General features: G+C 39.3%; 1 protein-coding gene across 1 annotated transcript in view; it reads right to left on the bottom strand.

Moving 5' to 3' along the window:
- PGR (progesterone receptor) overlaps positions 1-11,632 on the bottom strand; it is a gene marked incomplete at both ends in the record, with an annotated part of 30,239 nt that extends 18,607 nt beyond the window's left edge. The window contains 2 exons of the mRNA XM_084226489.1: positions 9,039-9,190; positions 10,464-11,632. Coding sequence (XP_084082615.1) covers positions 9,039-9,190; positions 10,464-11,632 — 1,321 coding nt within the window. The remainder of the gene's footprint in view (positions 1-9,038; positions 9,191-10,463) is intronic.
- Between the last annotated feature and the right edge of the window lie 10,360 nt (positions 11,633-21,992).

The following is a 21,992-nucleotide window of genomic DNA, read 5'->3' as shown; positions in this document are numbered from 1 at the left end:
GTCCAGATTATCATAAATCTAAGGCTGAACAACATTTTTCACATTTACAAAACAAATCATAATTGAATCAGAGTTATGAAATCTACACTTCCATGTTCATATGTTCTGAAGTTTCAGATTAGACAGGATTAAACAGTGTCTCTGCCCAGTATATACCAGGCCAGAAATGAAATCTTACTAGAATTTAGGCACAGTAAAATTTGCTTAAAAGTCAAAACACTTCTCTCAGGGGATTATGGTGACAAAAACTCAGGTACTTCTTGATGCTTACTGTTATCATCTTCCTTGTTTTCAGGACTTTTAAGAAACCACAGTCATATCCTGTACCTCACACCTTGGTGTGAGTTTTCCATTTCACTCATCTCTACCCCACCTCTCCCTGACACCTTCAGTCCCAAAGTGTGTTCCACTCTTTTTGCTTCAGCTTCAACTTATTTGGAAAATATGTAAGTTTAAATTGTTTAGTAGTTTTCAGCTTCATCAGTAAAGAATTTTGTTTTTAATTGCAGTGATCTGTGTGGATTTCATCTCAATAGATAAATCTGAGCAAATGTTCCTATTTGAAATCACTTCTACCATTGTGCAAAGCTGGGTTCTGATAAAATATTACTTGCTTGACATTAATATTTTAAGGACAATAGCCATCTGAAGGAGAGATTGTGTAAGAAATGAACACATGCCAGATATTTGCCTAATTTCAAAATTACTGGAAAATATTTAGTTAGATAACGATGTTTGGAAGGTTTTCCTGGGGTGATAAAATATGTATTTAAGAATGTATTTCCAACAGTTCAGTCTTCAGGATCACCTAGATTTGAACTAATTGTCTTCTATACCTGAGCATGCAGTTATACCAAATGCATGTACTAATGAAGTACCCAAAACCTCTATCAAAATAAAATCACCATCCAATTGGTAGCTTGATAGTCAGTATCTTGTCTATGACTACTGTCATTATAACCAGGGGAAAAAAAAAAACCAACAAAACAAACAAGCAAACAAAATACTCAGGAAAAAACCAAGATAGTATTATAGTCACTAGAGCACAAGTTTGAAGGAAAAGGTTGCTATCAGCATTTCTTACAAAAATATTAACCTGGGAACTTTCTGGCGATTGTCAACCTTCAAAAACTTAACCTAATGTTAAGTTTCCTATGCACGTTTACTTCGCACTGTTTTTCGAAAGTCACTCTCAATATATTGGCCCGTGACCAGCTTGATGAAGAAAACACAGAGATGATTTTATCTGTCACTTAAATGTTCCTGGTTCTTGTAGGACAGTATTTTTTTAAACTTCCATCAAAATCCATTAGTATTAGCAAAGCTGCAAGTTCTAATGTGAGCAGGCAAACACAGTTTCAAGTCCTGTAATGACTACTGCTACACTAGGAGGTTTTTAATCCAAACAGTGGTGAAAGTAGCATGCACAGTGTCCTTACAAACTGCACTATTAACTTAGCTGACTGACATGCTGTCAGTCACTTACAATCACTCCAGTAAACGCAGGAGCTGAAGAGACTTTGTCGATGTACAAAATACGTTAAAAATAAAGCTTTATCTACAGCTGGGGTATCATACACAGCAATCAGTTATTTGGGTAAGTGCATGTGCTGAACTGCTGCCACCCTGCACAGAAGCAAAATGTTTGCAAACTCTCCGTTCCTCCTAGCTGCAAAGAAGAGTACTATCTCAGCTTTTTTTCTCTCTCCCAAATGTGACTTTGCCTCCCTGTATCTCTATTAACTGCCAATGCTTTTGTATAAAACCATCAACTTTTGCAGAACACATCATGGTGTTTTACTTAGTTTTAGATTTCTGTCTAAAGCTTGAAGATATCTATTGATCTCTTTGAAAATTATTTTACTGCCAAATGTCTCCCTCTGCTTTACTGCCAAACATCAACTCTGCTTGCTGAGGGCTCACCTCAAGATTTTGTTCAATAATTTTCTAAAAGTATGTTTTACATCTCATAAACTTTTGAAAAAGTACCAATTAAATCAATAGGTAAAAACCAAACCAAACCAAAACAAAAACCACAATGGAATTGTGGAAGCGGATAATAAACATGGGTTTAAAATTTTAAAAATGGAAAATAAGTTCACCTGTGAACCTAAACAAAAGATAATGGTGCAGATGTAGCTTTTGAGTAAAAATCTGACTTCTGAAAGCTAAAACAACAGACCAGGCTAGTCCCTAGCTTGTGGAAAACCTGACTTGTCAGAGTAAATACAGGGTAATCCTTACAATCCCTGAACATGCCTTGACAAGACAGATTTTCCACAGTTAGGCAGTCTGGCCAAGTTCATCCTTGGTAAAATGGGAAATAAAATTATATCAAATTTAGCCCAGATCTAAATAAAATACTATTTGCACTCTTTCAAACCACAAAACAGCAAATGTGGTTGAATTTACCCGTCATAGCAGTTATTTAAGTTGTGAAGAACTAGGAACCTACACTACACAGTTTCCATTTTCCTGTATGCCATCCCATGCCATTACTCTCCAAGATTCCACACACTTCAGATAATGCTGCTGGGGTTTTAATTTATAATTGATTTTATTTCTGTGTGTTTTCTATAAAAATAGAAAAAGTCCCTGAAGTGAGACTTCTGACTCCAGCTTCTTAACCAAAACCCACATCCATCACGGACTTTACTATGCATAATCCTTTGATAAAGATTTGATTTCCCTCTTGGCCCATTGAAGTAAAATTGTCACTTCCAGTTCTTAAGTAGGTGTTGCAACTTCCACTCTGTAGCCTATATTGGTATAAAGAAAGACCTGCTATTGATGCAAGTCTGCTCCTCAGCAAAGAATTAAAGTTTCAGTGGATCAAAGGGGACAAAGAGTGGAAAGCAGAAGAACTTGTGAATATGTTCCATCCTGGAATCTAAAATTAAGAATTTCTTTCTTCATAATGCTATATTTCATAGTGAAAGCAATAAAATAATTGCTTATAACATCACTGACTGACTCTTTCCTCCTCTTGTATACTGATCTCAAAATCTTACTGCCTTTTGCTGTGAATCCTGCAATACTATTTTTTCCTTCCAAAATCACTTCTCCAAAGAGCAACCTCCAAAGAGAGTATAATTTTTAAATGATATCTACAAAAAAGAACAATGAAATGTAGTTATCTTGTTTTCACTTGCTTCTAGACAGTCAAAAGTAACAATCCTGGTTTTTAATCCTTTTTACATTTCCGTGTTCCATTATTTTCAACAAGAAAAACAAAGAAAACAAAATGGAAACCACAGAAAACCAAAATGAAACAAGATTAATATATGATTCGTGGAAACTATAATGAACTGCAAAATCAGGATGCTGCTTGATACTGATTTTCAGTTGGTTTGCCTAGACTGTTTACCACTGCAACATCTTGAAACTTATAAAGTCTTGGAGTCTAAATACAGGAACTGACAGCAGTAAAAACTTCCCACAGCTAATACCCTTTCAGGAAGATATGGCAGTATCTACAAATCACTATTTCCAGTTCTTTTTATGGCATTGTGTCACAATTGTTCCTTGGTCATAATTTTTAAGCAATTAACTACATCAGGGATTTAAACATGTAAAATGATGGAAGTGTCAGCATATTTGTCAATAGGGGGTCTGTTTCTTTCAAATACAAAACATGGAATTTGAACACAAAACCTACTTTAAAAACATACCAACTATTTCAGAGGTATGCAGCACTAAAGTATCAGTTGTTCTCCTTTTGATCCCTGTAATATTCTTCTATCAAGACAAGAGTCTATATTTCCATTTCAGTCATCCTATCATTCTCATTTTAGTGGAATTGTCATAGCACATTGCCATGATAAATTTTTTCATGTATATTCTCTTATATTCCTTGACTTGTGCTACAAATGAACAAGTGGGACAGGGTCATCCACTATATGAGCAATAAAGGTGGAAGAAAAAAGTAATATGCAAAACACCCAGATATTGCTGCCTCTTGATTTAAACACCTCTGATTAATTTGATTCTATTTGATTAATTAGATTCTAAAATGTAGACATCTATCAAAACACTGCTAGTTTGTACATCATGAATACTCCAGTAACATCAAATATGTTATATTGAGTGAAAAGCATTTTTATCTCTCCACTTGCCATGTGTATACTTTGTGTGTTTGCATGTTTTCTACTTCATGAACATTTTATCACCATCATGTTATACTGGTATATGCTTTAACAAATTCTGATCCCAAGATCCAGACGGGAAAGTTAGATTAAGAATAAGAAAATCCTTCAGAGCTGGGAGAAAAAGGAACTTTTAACACCTGCTTCATCAAGTTTACAGCTAAAAGGGTGTCTACACTATTATTTCTCTCTACAAAGAGGATTTTCTACTAGTGGTTGGTATTTTTTTAATACTTGGCATGCTGTACCATTTTAGATTCTTTAGGTGTGGAAAAGCATAACTGTTTAGACAAGCACTTTTCCTTATGCCAGGTCTAGTGGAAGGTGTTCCTGCCCATGACAGGGGGATTGGAACTGGATGATCTTTAAGGTCCTTTTCCAACCCAAACAGTTCTGTGATTCCATGATACTTTTCTCATTGTGGGTTATTCACAGTATTTGCTTGTCTGCTTTTTTTTTTTACATGAACTATGAACATAGTGAATCACACTGCCATCACAAAACTGCTTATCATAACACTGAAAAGGTCAGATAAACTTTATCAGAAAGTTTGGTTGTGTAGGTGTAGCTCATCATCAGATACTCCATGAAACCTCGCTATACACAGACAGTGAAAACTCATGGAAATCTTACTTTCTGCCAGTTTACCAAATTCCAATCTCAGGAAGAAGGAAAGTTCACATGTGGTCAGTTAAATGTTATCTGCTACATGTGCTTGAGCTTGTTCCATGATGCCGTTGATGCAACAGAGTTTAGGGTCAGAGTTACCCTGACCTTAAAGTACATAGTAAAACGAGACAAATGTTCTACAGTCACTTGATCAAGTTTGTAACACATTCCCAGTATTTAAACAAACCAAGAGTCAATTTCTGACCAATCTGCTGCAATAACATGTATTCATGTTGGTCTCAGACTCTGGGTTTGGGCAACTACTTTTCCTTAAATATTAACAATATAAGCAAAGTACAAATATAAATCGAGAAGAAAAATAGGAAATGAGGCTTTATTATAGGAAAAACAGCACTTGAATTTTTTTGCAGGATTTAGGTAATTGAAAATTTTCATTAGTAAAACTACTGCAAAAGAGACACTTTCAACAAGAAGGCAATAATGCAGGCTACCAAGAAACCCTGTGTTGGCAACAGCTCCAGAATCCCAAGATTTTGAACACTGGGATCCTCTCAAGGGAAAAACATCTTATTGTGGTGTTCCACAAGCATTTTGATCATAGCTGCCCTGCATCATTTCACATTATGGAATCTTTATAATGCATCACTAATGACTGTTTGCCAATTTAGTCATTGAAAAGTAAAAGTTTGTCTCTTAATCTTCATTCTCCTAATGTCCTGTTAGAAATATTCTCCTCTACTTTTTATTACCATGAATGGGATCTATTGGTAGCAGCTAAATAACACCTGGTCATCAAGAGCAAATTATCTTGCAAATATAGTAATTCTACATATTAGAAAGCATTTTGAATATTATTTCTGATTTTTTTTGGATTTTTATCTCCAAAATGCTCATCACTCTCATCTCACTAACAGGAACAGCACTACCCCATCAGCACAGTGAATTCAATTTTGTCTCTTCAAATTTCTTTACTGAGTATGAATAGCTGTAACTTTCATTATTTTAATTATACTCAAAGAAGATCTTTAGAGTATTTTTCAAAAGCCTTGTCCTTTCTTTGTACATTAAGTGAATCTACAGACTAATAGTTATTTGTAGGAGTCCAACAGAATATGTACAACCTCTAAACACAGATAAATGTTTCTTAAGTAAAACGAACCCAGTATCTTTGTCCCCTTTCTCCTCCTCACTTGCAGTACTAACTTTTTTACATATCTGCTATACTATGGGTTCCCAAAGAAAGGACTTGCATTTTTGTTTAACCTGCCTCAAGATTTTGCCTTGAGAAATATATGTTTATTGTATTAACACCAGCCTTTTTTTCATATATATAGCCACATATGGGGAACTAAGAACCCAAAAGACAGACAATATCTACCATGTACATATATTTTAGAATTCAGTGCCAAGAAACATTCTAAGTAATCTTTGTGATTCTCACATAACTCCGACCCCTCATTAAGTTGTATGTATATGCATTAGTTGCATTCAAATCTATTAGTATATACAGTTTTAAATCATTGTTCAGTCTGAATAATTTAAATAATCTGTTTTTATTTCAAAAAGACTAGATATTAGTTTATTTAAAAAAAATAGTTTTCTGGATAACAGAGCAGTTTATTTTATTCAAATGGATGTATTTAACCAATAAAGTATTGGTCCTCACAGCAGGGAAGGTAAAATAAATGGTGTATTAATAGAACAGTTTCTGTGAAAAAAAATTACAAAAAATATATAGGCTGTTTGATTTCAAACAGCAAATGCATCTCAGATTACATAAATAATTAAAATAGAAAATAAGCCTTTTCCAACAAATGTAATGATACTATATTAAGTACTTTTTTACCTATGCACAAAACCTCTAACATTCAAAAAAACCTCTCAAGATAGAGAAAATCCATGAAATAGCAAAAGCCAGCTATTTCCAATCATGTTTTAATTTCTCATAAAGATCAATACTGTATGTAAATTACATGAAAAGTAGAGTTTTGACCAGGAATTTTTACTCACAAAATTTAACTTCTTATTTGCATTATTATTAAAAATCCCATGTCTGCAGTAGCACTAAAATTTTTTAAAAATAAATAATGCATTTATGCTCAGAGAAATTATGGGCCGGGGGACATTTCATGGAAGAAATATGTCTCAAATGTACATGATCTCCAGTGTGAATTTTAAACACTATTTTCAATTGCACTTAAAAAACAAATACTTTGTTTCTTCTTACAGAGGAGCAATTTTCCACCGTTATTTTTGATATTAAATTTTTAAAGAGTATATAAAGTCCATGGAAAACAGAGTATCTATCAGTAAATAGGATTGTTTTAGTGCTGATAATTACACAGTATACTGCAATGAAAATAAGAAGTCCATCAGTCCATCTCTAAGGAACCCCCTGTAGCCTTGCACTTTCTACACAAAAACAGGTACAACTGTATTTGTTCATTTTGCCAATGCCTACACTGCTCATTGCCTGGCATTGCTTCCCATCGAACTCAATAACCTGTATCTTTTCTGATTACAGTCAGGTCTCTGATGTACATTCTTGGACATTCTTTGAAAATCCTTACTAGAAAACCCAAACACACTTCCTCAACAGACTCTTAGTCTGTGGATTAATTTTAAAATTAAAATTATGAAGCTGCTATGTAATACCTAAGACTTTCGTTTATGTAACTGCATTGACCTCTCATTTATCTCTAAATACCTCTATATTCTTAACCTGGTAAGACTCTGCCAATATAGACTTTGAGTAGCCTGTGAAAACAACTTTAAGATATTCCTCGTATCAAGTTATTCCTTCTTAACATTTTTGTTAAATAATTCTGCTGAACAATAATGTAATATATTATGGTTTTGAGCAGGTCCACCTACTGCAAACAGAACTGGGTACTAAATTAGAAAATAGATGAAATCTAAAATTGACAGAATAAAATTCAAAGAAAATATTACAACATTATTATATAGGTAAAAAGCAAAAATAAAGTTTATTTTAAAATACAGTACTCATAGTATTAAAACTTTAGCTTCCTGACTTTTTAAAAAATATTTGGCTGATTTAGAAAAACATAGCAAAAAAATGCAAAGGCAAACCAGGAAACCAACTAGCAGATTCAGTGAAACTTAAATGTATTCCTGCAAGTGACTCTAGATCTTTGCAGCCTAAGACAAATACTGCTAGTAATTTTCTCATGAAACCCATTGAATGCCTTGGAGAAACGTGGCAGTGGCTCAAAAGTTCACTTAGACCACCAGCACCACTTTGCAAATATTTAATGTTAAAGGAAGAACATGAGCATATGCTTAAAGTAGAAAGTACCAGCACAGTGAAAAAAAAAAAATCTAATTATATTATTATGCTAAGCTTTTACCTTTCCAAAATTCCTCTTTTCATTTGGAGAGAGATAAACTCTCTAAAGCAGAAAAAACTGTGTATCACAAGAAGAAAATACAGGATACAGGTTTTTTATTTTAAGAAAACCTATCCATAGAACAATGGTTTTGTTAAATACATGGAACAGAAATTTGAATAGCTTAGTTCTGGCAGGATCAGATAAAAATCATAACAGGAGACAAAGTCTAAAAAGTAGTAGGATTTGTTTTACTGCTTTATCTGTTGAATCATATAAAACAGTCTGCTCTCGTATTCGTATTCAAAATCTCAATGGACATGGCATATCAAAGAATCCAAAATGGAAAACATTAACCTAGATATTGCTACTGTTTCATTAAACTTGCAGTTTGACTTTGCAATTTAACAACTATTTGGAACAAGTCAAACACATTTATTGTTATTATTACTTGAAAAGGCTCAGTGAAATTTTAAATACTTCCATAACTTCAAGGAAGCCAAAACTCTGCAACTTGAAAGCAAGAAAAATTTCGTATCTTCAAAAAGAGAACAAAGCCAAAAACAATTCTTATTTGCCTATCATGAGTTCATACCCAGAATATTTACCTTTGAACACCACTTATACTTTTTAAAACAAGTTGTATAATGCACACAATTTTTATTTAAATCTGCCTACCTGGAAAGATGAACTGATAAACAGTAAATAAATATAGCAAAAAAGTAAAGTAAAACAAATAATACCAGAAAATAAAACAATTAAGGAAGAATTTTGTCAATATCCACTGTTGATAAAACAACAAAAAAATTCTCCACAGTGACAATATTTATAAAAATGAGCAATAACTAACAGTATGCCCTAGTGTCTAGAAGACATATTTCAGATAATTAGGAACAATGGCATCTTATAGTACCTTCCATTGCCCTTTTAAAGAAGACTTTACAACTTCCACAGGTAAGTACTCCATAGTGGCAACCTGAAGCCTCATCACCGCAGATGAGACAAATCTTCTGGGGTAGTGATTCGAAACTGAACTGAGAACTTTGGCTGGTTTCTGTATCTGGCCTTGAGAAGAAAAAGAATGAGAAGAAATGAAAGATCTAGCATTGTGCAGTTAACTACTTACCTGTATTAAGGAGTTTTATATTAAAAACTTATTTCAAAATTTGTAGTCAAGATACTGAAGGACACCAAAAAACTAAAGTATGATTGCCTTTCTGCTTAATGGTTTGGCTCTAGTATGGTAATACAGGAAAGCATTGCAAAAAAAAAAAAAACCAGAAAGCTATATTTTAAACCATTTAGCAAAGAAGGTACCATCTAGGACACTGTTAAAATGTTCATCTTACTCAGATCAACAACTCTTGTGAGTGGAGTCATAGTGATGATTTTTTTTCCTGTACAGAGACAGAATCACATAGATGTCAATTGAATTTTAAAGGCCTCTTTCACATGGGAAACATGAAATTTCATTTCAACTAAAAAAATCTTTAATAATCAGTTTTTCAGCCCCCACTCAGCTGCAGCATTCTCAGCAGTAACTAAATCTGATGGGGATATCAATGATATTTGTCTCCAAGGCAGACTAATCTGGGTAACCACTGCATTTACTAAAAGAAAGAATATCCACTGAAACTGTGACATTGCATGCACCTTTTGTTGCATCTATTTGTAGGTAATACAGATCTCAGCATGATAGTACACCATTTCATTCAAGCAAATCAATATACAAGTGTTTCAGCTTTCTTTTTCGTGTGAAATCAACTGCTGTTTGTGGTGTTGGGGTTTTGGGTTGTTTTTTGTTTTGTTTCGTTTTTTTTGGTTTGAAGGGTTTTTTTGTTCTTTCTCTAATTGGGAACGCTATTTTGGAAAATATTTAGGTATACAGTATCGCTGAAAGTGAGGACAAGCTAGAAAACCAGCTCGCCGTCCCGGGGCCGGGCACTGGCTCGGACATCGTGTGGCCCTGAAGTCCCGCTGCGGTAACAAACCAACATTCCTGGGGCGTCATCGTGCCCAAAGCCACGAGGTGCCAGCGGCGGAGCCGGGACACCCCGGCGTGCTCAAGGCAGCGCAGGGAATGCGAACGGGGCTGCGGCCACTTCCTAAAAGCCCAAAAATGCCCTCGCCGAGAGAAACTTTGTCCTTTCCTAGGCATCCCCATATATCCCCCCGAAGGGCCCACCGCGCGGCACGCCCGCCCGCCCCTCCGGAGAAGGAGGAGGATGAGGAGGCTGAGGAGGATGAGGAGGATGAGGAGGAGGCGCGGAGCTCTCCCGCCGCGCAGCACGAACCCCGGTCCCGTCCCTCAGCGAGCGCCCCGCCGCCCCCGCCTTACCGCGCGTAGCCGAGGTAGGGCGGGCAGAGCTGGGGCAGGCCCTCCTTGAGCACGGCGGCCGGGAAGCCCAGCGGCTGGTGCCCGTTCAGCCCCAGGGCCGGGTAGAGCCCCGGCGGCGCGGCCGAGGTGGAGGGCAGGCTGTCGGGCGGCGCCGCCGGCCCGTAGGCGCCGGCCAGCAGGGTGGGCTCCGCCTTGTAGAGGACGCACTCCAGCGAGGGCTCCTGCCCGGCCCGCGGAGCCTGCGGGTAGTCGTGGCAGCCCGCCGCGGGGGTGGCCCTGCCGCCCGCGTAGCGGGCGGCGAGGCCGAGACCTTCCTCCTTGATCTTCATGACGGGCTGGATGTCGCCGTAGGCGAAGGGCCCGTCCTTGGCGTCGGGCGGCGGGAAGCCGTAGGCCGGCAGGTCCGGGGCGGGGGGCGAGCAGCGCGGCACCGCGCCGCCCTCGCACTCCGCCCCGTCCAGCAGCTGCCGCGTGCGCGAGGCCAGGAAGGCCGAGTTGAGCGGCAGCAGCGGCACGTGCAGGTATTCCTGCCCCGGGTCCCCCGCCCGGGACCCGCCGGGCAGCGCCCCGACACCGGGGACATCGCCCTTGGGCGCCGCGGCGGGACACTCCGCGCCGCACCCCGGCCCCGCCGCCCGCGGTTTAGCGGCGGGGACCAGGGCGTCGCCGGGCGGCCAGAGCGCGGCGGGCCGCGACGGGGGCTGCGAGGGGCCCGGCGCCCCCGGGGCGGCTTCGGGCGCCTTCTGCGAGGGGCCGCTGTTCATCGGGCCGTCGGGCGCCTCCTCCGCCTCGAAGAAAGACCAGGGCGCCGCGGCCACGGTGGAGCTGGCATGAGCCGCAGGCGCCAGGAAGGTGTCCAGGACGGTGTCCAGGGAGTCCTTGACCGAGACGGAGCCGCTCCCTGGCTGGTAGCAGAGGGAGTCCCGACCGTCCTCCCGCCCCAGATGCTGCTGCTGCGCCTCTTCCTCCTCCTCCTCCCCTTCCTCCTCCTCCTCCTCTTCGTCCTCCTCCTCGTCGCTGCTCTTGGGGTAAAGCAGCCCGTCCAGGGAGATGTCGACGGACTCCGCTTCCTCGCGGAAGGGATCTCGGCCAGGCGGACCCTGCAACAGGACCGCCCCGTCTGTGGCAGGCGGCGGCGCTCTGGGCTCCTTGGCTTTCACCTCGGTCATGCTGGCCCGGGGCAGCGATGGACGCCGGCGAGTCTTCGGCAGCGACACAGCGCGGGCAGCGACGGGGTGCGAGCAGCCGGACGGCTCTTTACATCCTGGACGTGTCCGCGGCAGCGGTAGCGCGGCTCCTGCTCACATGGTGCTTGTTATGATGCTCTCGGGGGGACGGCTCTGCCCCGGCCCCCGCCGCCGGGACGGGGGTGACTCGGAGCCGGGGGCGGTGCTGCCTGGAGAGGGGAAACGATGGAAGCGTGTGCGGGAGGCGCGCAGGAAAGGAGGGTGCCTGCCAGGCTCCGGCGGCGGCGGACAGGCTGACTCCGCGCTCCGCTCGTCCCCCGACTGTTTCCCACCGCCCGGGCGGGCTGGCTGCGGGCTCCACGCCCCCTCGCCGTCCCTCCCTCCCCGCCCCTCCTCGCCTCCAGCCCCGTCCCTTACCGAGGGTCTGTACTGCGGGGCGCCGGCTGCCGCCTCCCGGTCCCAGCGCTCCGCGCTGCCTCTGGGAACCGCTGCTCCTCCGGCGGCACTTCCATCGGCTCCTCCTCCGCTCCGCCTGTCCCCCTCCCATCGCTCGCCGTGCCCGCATCCCTTTCCCATCGCATCCGGCGCACTGTGCCTTAGGTCAGCGCTTTTTGACTTCTCCGGATCATCTCCCTGTTTTCTCATTCCTGTCCCCCACCTCTTGTGCCGCTGCTCCGTCCTCTCGCTTCACCATCCCAAGAAGTGCGGCTCTGCACTGAGCAGAGGGCACAAGCCTCTGGTTAGGTCACTGCTTTGGAGAGCAGAAAGACAAGCTTTAGTTATTTGCAGTGACGGCTCCCTTTTGTATGTTTTTCACAGTCCCCTTCAGACGTAGAATGTAGTTTTTTGTGATTAAGCTCAGTTCCAAAACCCCTCCTGCTACAAGATCCATTTTCCAGTAGCAAGAAAACCAAAGCATTGTAAAGTTCTTTATGTGGCATTACAGGACGTCAAAGCATCCTTTACACCAAGAAGCACAACGCCTTTTCGGCAAAAGATTTAGAAAGTGGGACATTCATTGCTTCTAAATTTTAATTTCTTTGTCAGGGAAATGAGAGGACGTTTTAAAAGGACTCGCTGGCCAGCCTGCATATAGCAGGTTGCAATTCAGCCCCGGTTAGTTCTGACCAAGAAGCTGTCACCAGCTAATTGCTGGCATTTTGTGTAAAATGCTGGCTTTGTGGCAGAGCCCACTTAGCTCAATAGAAAAAAATCCCCAAAAAAACAATGCAACCTTTAATATACTTTTCATTATATATAAATCTCAAGAAAGAAATTTAAGTTGAAAGATACAGAGAATAAATTGGTGTAGGAGTAGTCCTCCTGATTTTAAGCAGAATCAGTATATTTTTGGATAAATAAAGTGTGCTGTTAAATCCTTAGTTATGCCCTGTAGGTGTAACATGCTTTTTTGAAAGGAAACAGCTTTCTTTCAAAAAAAAAAAAAATCAAAACTGTGACCACAAAATAGTTGCTTTTGTTGTTTTACTTTCCAAACATCTTCAGACTGAAAAGGATAGCTTCTCAGGAAGATAAACATAACTGTTGGAAAATAATTTCGTTTTATTAACTCATATAAGGCAAGTTTATAGAAGCAGCAGCTTCACACAAACCTTATTCAATGTGGTGTGTACTTTCTATGTTATTCTTGTCAAAACACTACTGGCTTATAGACTGCTTTGAGACTCTGCTTTTTTATTCCTTTAAGAATAAACAGAAGAAAATCTTTATTTTTTTGGTATTCAAAAGAATTGTGGCAATATGACAATTAGTGGCATTTTAAAACTCAGATGTGATTGTGGGCACCTCTATACACATTTAGGAGGTTCAACTGAATGATGCACTTTCAAGTACACTTGTCGAGTATAGGAATATTTCTTGAACAGCAGTGGTTCACTCAGTTGATATTGCATGGGAAGGAAAGAACTGTTTGGCCAGCAAGTACCAGGAGTTGAAGATGTTTTCACAAAATCTATCAGTGGAACCAGTGTTTAAAGAATTATTTAAGAGGTGCAATCCAGTTCTGTAATGATATGACGTTAAAATAATGTGAAGTGCTTCAGTGACTAATGAGTTTCTGTTTTACATGCTACAAAATTTCTCCCAAACCTGCCTTTTCTCAGGGGAGAGAGAAGTTCATCTCCAGTACTGTTCATCTCCATACTTGTTTTGGTTTTCCCCTGATGTTGCATGCTTAGTCAGCTGGTTGTCATGCCTTTTTATTGCCACTGCCTTGCTTTCTCATTTCCACTTCCCCATATGCACACAGCATTCATGGCCTACATCTTTACAAAAGCATGCTCCAAAGAGGTGTTTCCTTACAGTGAACTTCCCCCCTTCCTACTGCTTCTGGACTAGGAGAGGTGAAGAGCCACAGATGGCCTGAGTAGAGGGTCCTGAAAGGAAAGCAGCACTGAGCAGTTTCCACTCACTGCTGCTCATGACTTGTCCATTAAAATTCTACATTAATAAGGCCATAGGACTGTAAATACATTTGCCAGAAATATAAATATTTACTACTTGCATTATTTTTCTAGATGTTAGCAGTTAAATATTTCATAAAAATGAAATTTTTATGACCTGACAGATGTATTCAAATCTTTAATGGTAGCAGTAATTGTGCTGAATTGTCATTGCTTAAGGAAAATATTTGGGTTTCTTTATCCTTAAGAAATTCATTGGACCGAAGTGAGTGAACTTTTATTTATATTGGCTTCACATGATTTCTATGAACTTTCACTGGAAGCTTTTGCTCTTTTCTTTACATTATTTGGTCCATAACCTTTGTGGCTATATCTGGAAGTGTTCAAGGTTAATAGTGGGGCATTGAGCAATGTGATCTAGTGAAAGGTCCCTGCCCCTGAGAGGGGATTTGGAATTAGGTGGTCTTTAAGGTCCCTTCCAATCCAAGGTGCTCTGTGATTAATTTCTTTTGCTCTTAGATTTTCTCACATCATTTGGAAGCATTCCCTCAAATTGCTATGGTACCACAGGTACCACAGGTTTTTCAATAAGAACATTTCAAAATATGTCCTCAGTTTTTTTAGCACTCTACTGTTGTCATTTCTTAATTTTCATTTATTCACTTTGATATGTCAATCAACATTAAATAAAAACAGGTTTTGTACATTGTATCTATAGCTAGTTTTCATTTGCAAGCCATTAAAATTGAAACTTATATTTTCAATTCTGACGTAAAAATGACATTTTTATATTCAGTAATATTTTACTGAATGTAAAATTTTCAAAGAGCAAACTGTATGAAAGCACTTATGTACAGACCTATTTTGAACCCATAAGTAAAGCACTAGAGAATTTGATTGGTATTCTTACATTTTTTAAAATTCTGTGAGAATGTGAAAATATATCTGAGAGCTTGAATAAGTTGTGTCTATTTTCTTGCTCTATTCAAGAACTGTGGATGACTAGAAGCTGCACTGAACAAAATTTCTCATCTGTCTTGCTTTTCAGCACAATTCTGGTATAAAATGTCAACAAGAATAGCTGTAGAATTGTACTGATAACTCCCGCTGTAATTTGTAGATTTGTACTTAATTTTTAAGTAGTTCCTGAGTCTGACCATTCAACCATTCAACTGTACACTTTTAAACAGTAAAATATTTTGATAGACCCTTTGAAATATTTCTAATGGCTTTGGCTTAAATAAAAAGACAATGTTGTGTGGGAAACAAGTACACAGCCTCCTCAAACAGTACTAGTATCAAAATCACACACTCTTTCTGTGATGACTTTTTCTGAAAAATATCATGAAGTGTGGGCTAAAGGTCAAAAAGATCTAAGTTTCTTTTCTCACGCTAAAGTGTTCCATTTGTATGTCAAGATTGTTCCATATAAACAGTGAGTGAGCTAGTGTTTGAATGTGGAAAATGAAAGATTACTTACACTGAGTTAGTGTCTTAGCCCATACATACCTGTCTTACAGCATTGTTCTGCACAGCCTCTTGGAGAACAGAACTCAGAAGTTACAAGTACTGGTTTCCTTTTTTTCAGTTAATCAGTGGCTCACAGTTTTGCATTATCATTGTTCAGGATATAGTACAACCAAAAATGTGATTCACTTCTTATAAACAGAGAAGAGGAGAGACTGCTTCAAACAGCTTATGAGCTCATGGTCAAAACTAAAAAGCAGCTTGCATAAGGAGAGACATAGAGGCTTTTGCTTTTATCACAGAAGTAACATTTTTATTTTTAAAAAATAGACCTCTGTAACTGTATGGAAAGCCCCACATTTCAGCATGTAGTGTAGATAATAAAAACATAATACTGTCATGAGAATAACAGCACATTCTTGTTATGTTACAATTTTTGGAGACATTTCTTTCCATGGTTTCATCCGTGTTCTGTAAAAATTTAGACCCCCAGTTAGCAGGCTGAATTTCAGATACATTAGGGTGCCAGCAGAGATTAAATATGCGCTTCTCAGAGATCATGATTTTGGAGTAGCAGCTAAGTCATGGAAGCACTCGGCATCAGGAGTATGATTTGATGGTAACTGTTCACATCTGAAACTGGTGATTAGGCTTCCATAGTCCGGTTAGAGTCATAGATCTCTGTAGGTACCATTTTTCTGGAGCTCTTCAGACACTTTGTGTCTTATTAAAGGCATAAAGGACTTCTTTGATCTGAAGCACTCAAAGAGCCATGATTTTTTGACAGTGCAGTGTCGATGCCTAAATGAAGAGGTATGAATAGAGTCCTAAATCCTTAAAATGCAGTATCAATGTGTCCTACTATCAATGTGCATTGTTTAAAACCATAGTTTCAGAAACTGTACTGTAAGCATACTTTCATTTCCTCTAAGCAAGGGCATGTCACAATATAATTAATCTCTGTGGTCTATTATCAGGTGTTTTGTTAGCTTAAGCTAAACCATCACATTTACTAAAAGCTATCAAAACTATTAGTTTACTAAATGCAAGGGTGTGCTAAAACATATTGTAAGTGCAAAAGGGATTGGCAAACAGAGAGGTATGTGGCAAAGAAGGTAAGCAATAGAGCTGTAAAAGAAGGTGAGGGAAAGAAAGCTAATCACAGTGCATGTTACATAATTTTTTGCTCTCAAGTGCCAAGTTCCCGCAGGGATAATAGCAATATGGAAGGTGCAGTGGACTGTGAGACACTTTTATCTTTATAAATTGTTTAAAGGGAGGAAACAGATGGGTATTGAGTTACAGTCATGAAAGTGGTAGCTGTTTCTTCTACAGGAATAATATATTTTATTTCTTGTTCTTTGTCTGTTTATGTTTTGGCTAATGCTCACTGAAATGCAGAATATAATACACTTGTAACTGAGCAAATAAGCGGGAACATGAGGAGTGAAAAAAACAAAAGAGAAAAAGAAGCTTTCTCCTTTTATGCCCCACAGAGAATCTTATTGCTTGCTGGATGACATCCTCAAAAACTTTCTCAAATATTTTGTCAATGAATGCATCCCCTTGAGGTGTCAAGGGGCACATGCTACACTTCCCTCAAGGTCTAGCTGGTGAACTTTTACCCAAACCCACCATCTTCTTCAAAGTGGTTTTGTGCCAGTGTAGCCTCAGGAAAAAGAAATAAACATTGCTTTATATAAAATATGATAGTCAATTATCTTTATATATTAAATACATATTTTAAATAAATATGTTAAGTGGCTGTTTAAAGATGATTAAACCCAGTGCTGCTGGGTGGAACAAGATGACATTGTAATACTACCAGCAGTATAATATTTGTGATGTTGCAGCAAGTCTTGTTTGCTGACTGGAGAGTAGGAAGTTGCAACCAGTGATACTACACAGCTGTTAGCATCTCTGAAATTCAGAAAGAAGTAGTCAGGAGATCTTCAGAAGTATTGAAACCAATATCCTGATTGAATTGTACATCCTTAGTAACCATAGAAAAGACGGTAACAATTGGATCTTAGGAAATACACGAGTAATTTTGGTGATCTAAATTTTTGTGAAAATGCTTTTTAATACAAAGATAAAAGAGGGTTGAACATAACTATGGCACTTTCTTAAGAGTTCAAAAGCTGATTGAAATAAAAGCAATCTTGAAGTTGAGTCACACTATAAGTGGAAGTAGGAATAATTTTCTTTTACTTTGGCACAACCTTTGCTGCCAACTTTAATTCCATAAGAGACATCCTTCCTATGTAAATTCAAGGTATCTTAGCAAGGATTCATTTTCCATCAAGTTATTATATTCCCCAGCTTTTCTTCCTGTTTCTATTTATAGCCTAATTGTCCACCAGGAACTTGGTTGTCCCATGAAATTTCAAAACTGACTCTTCAGCCTTGAAATATTCACAACCTGCTCTGAATTATCAGTTTTTCATAACCACTCATTGAAGGCAAGGTGTGGCAACATAGTATTTTTCCATAACTTGCAGAAGACCAAGGCAAATGCAGGGCCCTGCACCTGGAGAAGAATAACCCCAGGCACCAGCACAGACTGGGGGTGACCTGCTGGAGAGCAGCTCTGCAGAGAAGGACCTGGGGGTCCTGGTGGACAACCAGCTGTCCCTGAGCCAGCAGGGTCCTCATGGCTCAGAAGGCCAGTGGGACCCTGGGGTGCATCAGGAGGAGCAGTGCCAGCAGGTCAGGGGGGTGATCCTGCTGCTCCACTCTGCCCAGGTGAGGCTCATCTGGAGTGCTGTGTCCAGGGCTGGGCTCCTCAGTACATGGAGTTCCTGGAGCAGCTCTAGCAGACAGTGAAAAAATGATGAGGGGTCCAAAGCATCTCCCTTCCCAGGGCAGGTTGAGGGAGCTGGGCCTGCTCCAGCTCAAGAAGAGACACTTGGGAAGGGACCTCACCAATGTATACAGGTATCCAAAGGGTGGGTGCCAAGAGGATAGATCAGGCTCTTCTCAGTGGAACCAAGCAATAGGGCAAGAGGCAACAGGCAGAAACTGATGCACAGAAGTTCCACATGAACAAGGGCAAGGACTTCTGTACTCTGCAGGTGACTGAGCCCTTGAAGAGTTTGACCAGAGATGTTGTAGAGTCTCCCTCACTGGAGATAATCAATAATCATCTGGACACAATCCTGTGCCACGTGCTTATGGATGGCCCAGCTTGAGCAAGATGACTCACTGCGGTCCCTTCCAACTTGACTCATTCTGTTATTCTGTGAAAAATGTAACTGTGGGGTGAAGAATGGATGCAAGGTATGAGGATTATCTGTGAAGGTGTCCATGTGTTTGGCAATTCTAAGTAGAAATGCTAAAATGCAAAGGAAGGTGCCCTGTGATGTTAAAATTAAGCAAAGTCTGAGGCAGAAGTCCTTCACCTTTTGAAATGTTCAGTTCTACCCAGAAGCTGTATAACAGTAAAATATACTCAAAATATTGCCTTCAGTTTGTGACTCAGGCATTAAAGAACTGGAATATTAGACTCTGAATTTTGCATAAGGTACTTGAATGCTATCAATCAGCAGAGCTAATTGAGCTTAAAAACTGTCAAGGGACCAATATTCTTTAATTCTCCCAGTTCAAAAGTTCCCTTAAAGTGTGTTACTGGAGGGTAATAAATGCAAGGTCATTGTTTCCTAGGAAGCCTAGAGGACTTTTTTTGGGTCACATTTTTTGGGTCTGGATACTTGTCTAAAGAGTAAACTGCTGTCAGTGTCAGACAAAACCGTACTTCATATCTGACTGACTGAAAAGGGATAACTTGTTCCCAATTCTTGGGAAAGGAAGCATGACTCTGAATTGAGAGCAGAAAAAAATTGTCAATAAACCCACAACTGGAGATTTGTCAGGCAAACATTGTACTTACATATAATCAGATTTTAATTTATTACTCATTATTGAATAAAAAAGAGCTAGGTTTAAGCCACAAGCCTGCTAAGCTGATGTGGAATGTTAAACAGCAGGAAGTAAAGGGAAGATATACCCCTGCAGGTTCATGATGCAGGTTCATTTCTTAAATGAATCAGAGACAATTAAACTTCATTGATGAAATTTAACATGACTACATGCCATTTATAAATTCAATCAATAGCGAAACTTGACTGAATATGAAAAATGTCACTGCTTTAATTAAATGGGATCTTCTATAAGATGTGAAGGCTGTCTAAACTAAAACGGAATAAATCCTGTGCTGATTTGCCACAGAGTAAAAACCTTCAAGTTACACAAGCTATTTTCATGTTCACCTGAAATGACAATTTGCAGATGAGTCCCTTAACTAGACATGGAAAGGCGTGCAGACATGGTTCCCTGTGCTTTGTGCTAACTCCAAAGAAGCAAATTTATTCATGTCAGTGAAGGGCACAGACCTTCTCATGCTGATTTTGACAAGCTCTGGCTAAAATATTCCTTTGTCAGATAGTCTTGTTAGTTCTGTTATTACTGCTAATTCCTGCTGCTGTGTTCATCCTTAGAGGTGTCTGTCACTGATCAGAAGTCCCAGTTCTATGTTAAGTATTTAACAGAAAATGATATTAAGTTAAAGGCATCTAAACAAAAGACAAATGTTAAGATCATTGTGTGGTTTGTTCTAGAAAGAGATACATGTCAGAGAGATGTTCACTTAACACAACCCTAGAAGAAGACAGAGGCCTGCTACAGCTGTTAATCACTCTCCTCTAAAATTAATCTCAAAATAAATTGCCTTAGAAATTCTGGCCATAACACATCTTACAGGGATAATTTAGGGTGTGTTTCTCTTGGCTTCTGCTATCCTAAAAAATAATAGCTACATTTTCACTTTGGAGGACCAGTGCACACACCAGGAAATCTAAAACCAAAAAATTGCAAAATACTATCACTGCTCATGGAAAAGTAGATCAGTGAGGTAGGAACAAGGTTATCAGAGCAGTGACAGCTAGTGACAGGAGGGATGAAGGAGGCATTTTATGGGAAGGAGAAGACCTGGTGGTGACCCCAATGTCATGGTTACATTTTGGGTACTTGTGGGAGTTTCTGCTGCAGGGACAGAAGCCTTGCTGGCCTTGTTTTATCATAATTCTGTTCATCCTTTTCTTTTGCATGACTTATTCCCAGCAAAACCTATGAGAAACCAGAACCTCAAGACTTCTGCAATATTTCTGACAAGTAGACTGCCACAAATCTGCTAACATTAGCCTAAATATCTGAACAGGGAGTTAAGCTAGAAATATGGTCTGAAATAGTGTGTAAGTTCAGTTTTTAATAGAATACAATCAATAAATTAATAGGACACTTGTTTTGAGCTATTGGAAGCCACCAAACAAAAAACAGGAGGAAAATAAATAATTTAAATATAGAAATGTTCTTGCATTTTATATAGTTTTATCCATTATATATTATACAAACATGTCTATTATAAATGTTTCTATACAATTTAATGTAAATTACATGATGTATTAAAGTCCCCCAGATTATTATTATGGATTTAAGGAATATTCTTAATACCCTGACTGTACCCAATGAAGTCCAAACTGTAACATTCCTCTGAGTGCTAAGAGAAAATTTTCCTCTTTGGCCAAAGGACAGAAAATATGAGTGATATAACAAAACGGATTTTTTTTAAAATCTACTAGCAAAACAGGGATCATTTAAGGCTAAAACTATAGCTCAAGCTTTCCTTATTTGACTTTGTATCTATTCTTTCATTATTATATTTTTAAAATCAGTAAATGGCATCTTTTCCTTTGGTTTTTGCCTCTGGGTTTTATTGCATGAACATTCTGCCATGAGTTGTACTTGTTCAATCTCTTTAGTGTGTTTGCTTTCTAAGTTCCATCCTCTTTCTCCACTCTTCCAAAACACAGTGCTTAGTCCTGACTTTTAAGTGATGAAAAATGATCAACAGTGTATTTGGGTGAAGGTGCTCTTTCACAAGAGATGGAAAATAAAAAGCATGATGAGAGACTGATGCATTTGACATGAAAGTGATCAGAAACTATCTGTATTTCAGAAAATGAACGTTGCGATTTCAAGGTTTATACGTAATATTTACAAAATATTTATTTCTTCATGTGTCTTGTTATATTCATCCTTTTACAAAGAAATAGGGAAAATTAATATGACCAAAACCACCATATCTGATACTAAAGGAAATCTGAATTGGAGCCACAGCTCTGTGTTTTAAGCATCATTATGAAATCAAAGCAAAAGCAGTTTTTGAGTAAGCAAATCATAAATGCAAATTCTATCTTAAACAAGAAAATGATCCTGACATATTTAAATGCTATTGTAGACTGATGTATTCATCCTGCTGTCTGTTACTAATGCAGGACTTCTCTCCCCAGAAAAGGTTTGTGTCTCTGGTAAAAGCCTCAGCCAGTAAATGTTCCAAAGCATTAGCAGTGGTTCTGAAAGGATATGAAGAATGTTCTATTTCACCAGAACATTAA

Source organism: Fringilla coelebs, assembly GCF_963513975.1.
Source record: "Fringilla coelebs genome assembly, chromosome: 2".
In the NCBI taxonomy this organism is placed as follows: Eukaryota; Metazoa; Chordata; class Aves; order Passeriformes; family Fringillidae; genus Fringilla; species Fringilla coelebs.
Note: the sequence above shows the minus strand (reverse complement) of the source record. Positions and strands in the feature narration are given on the sequence as shown.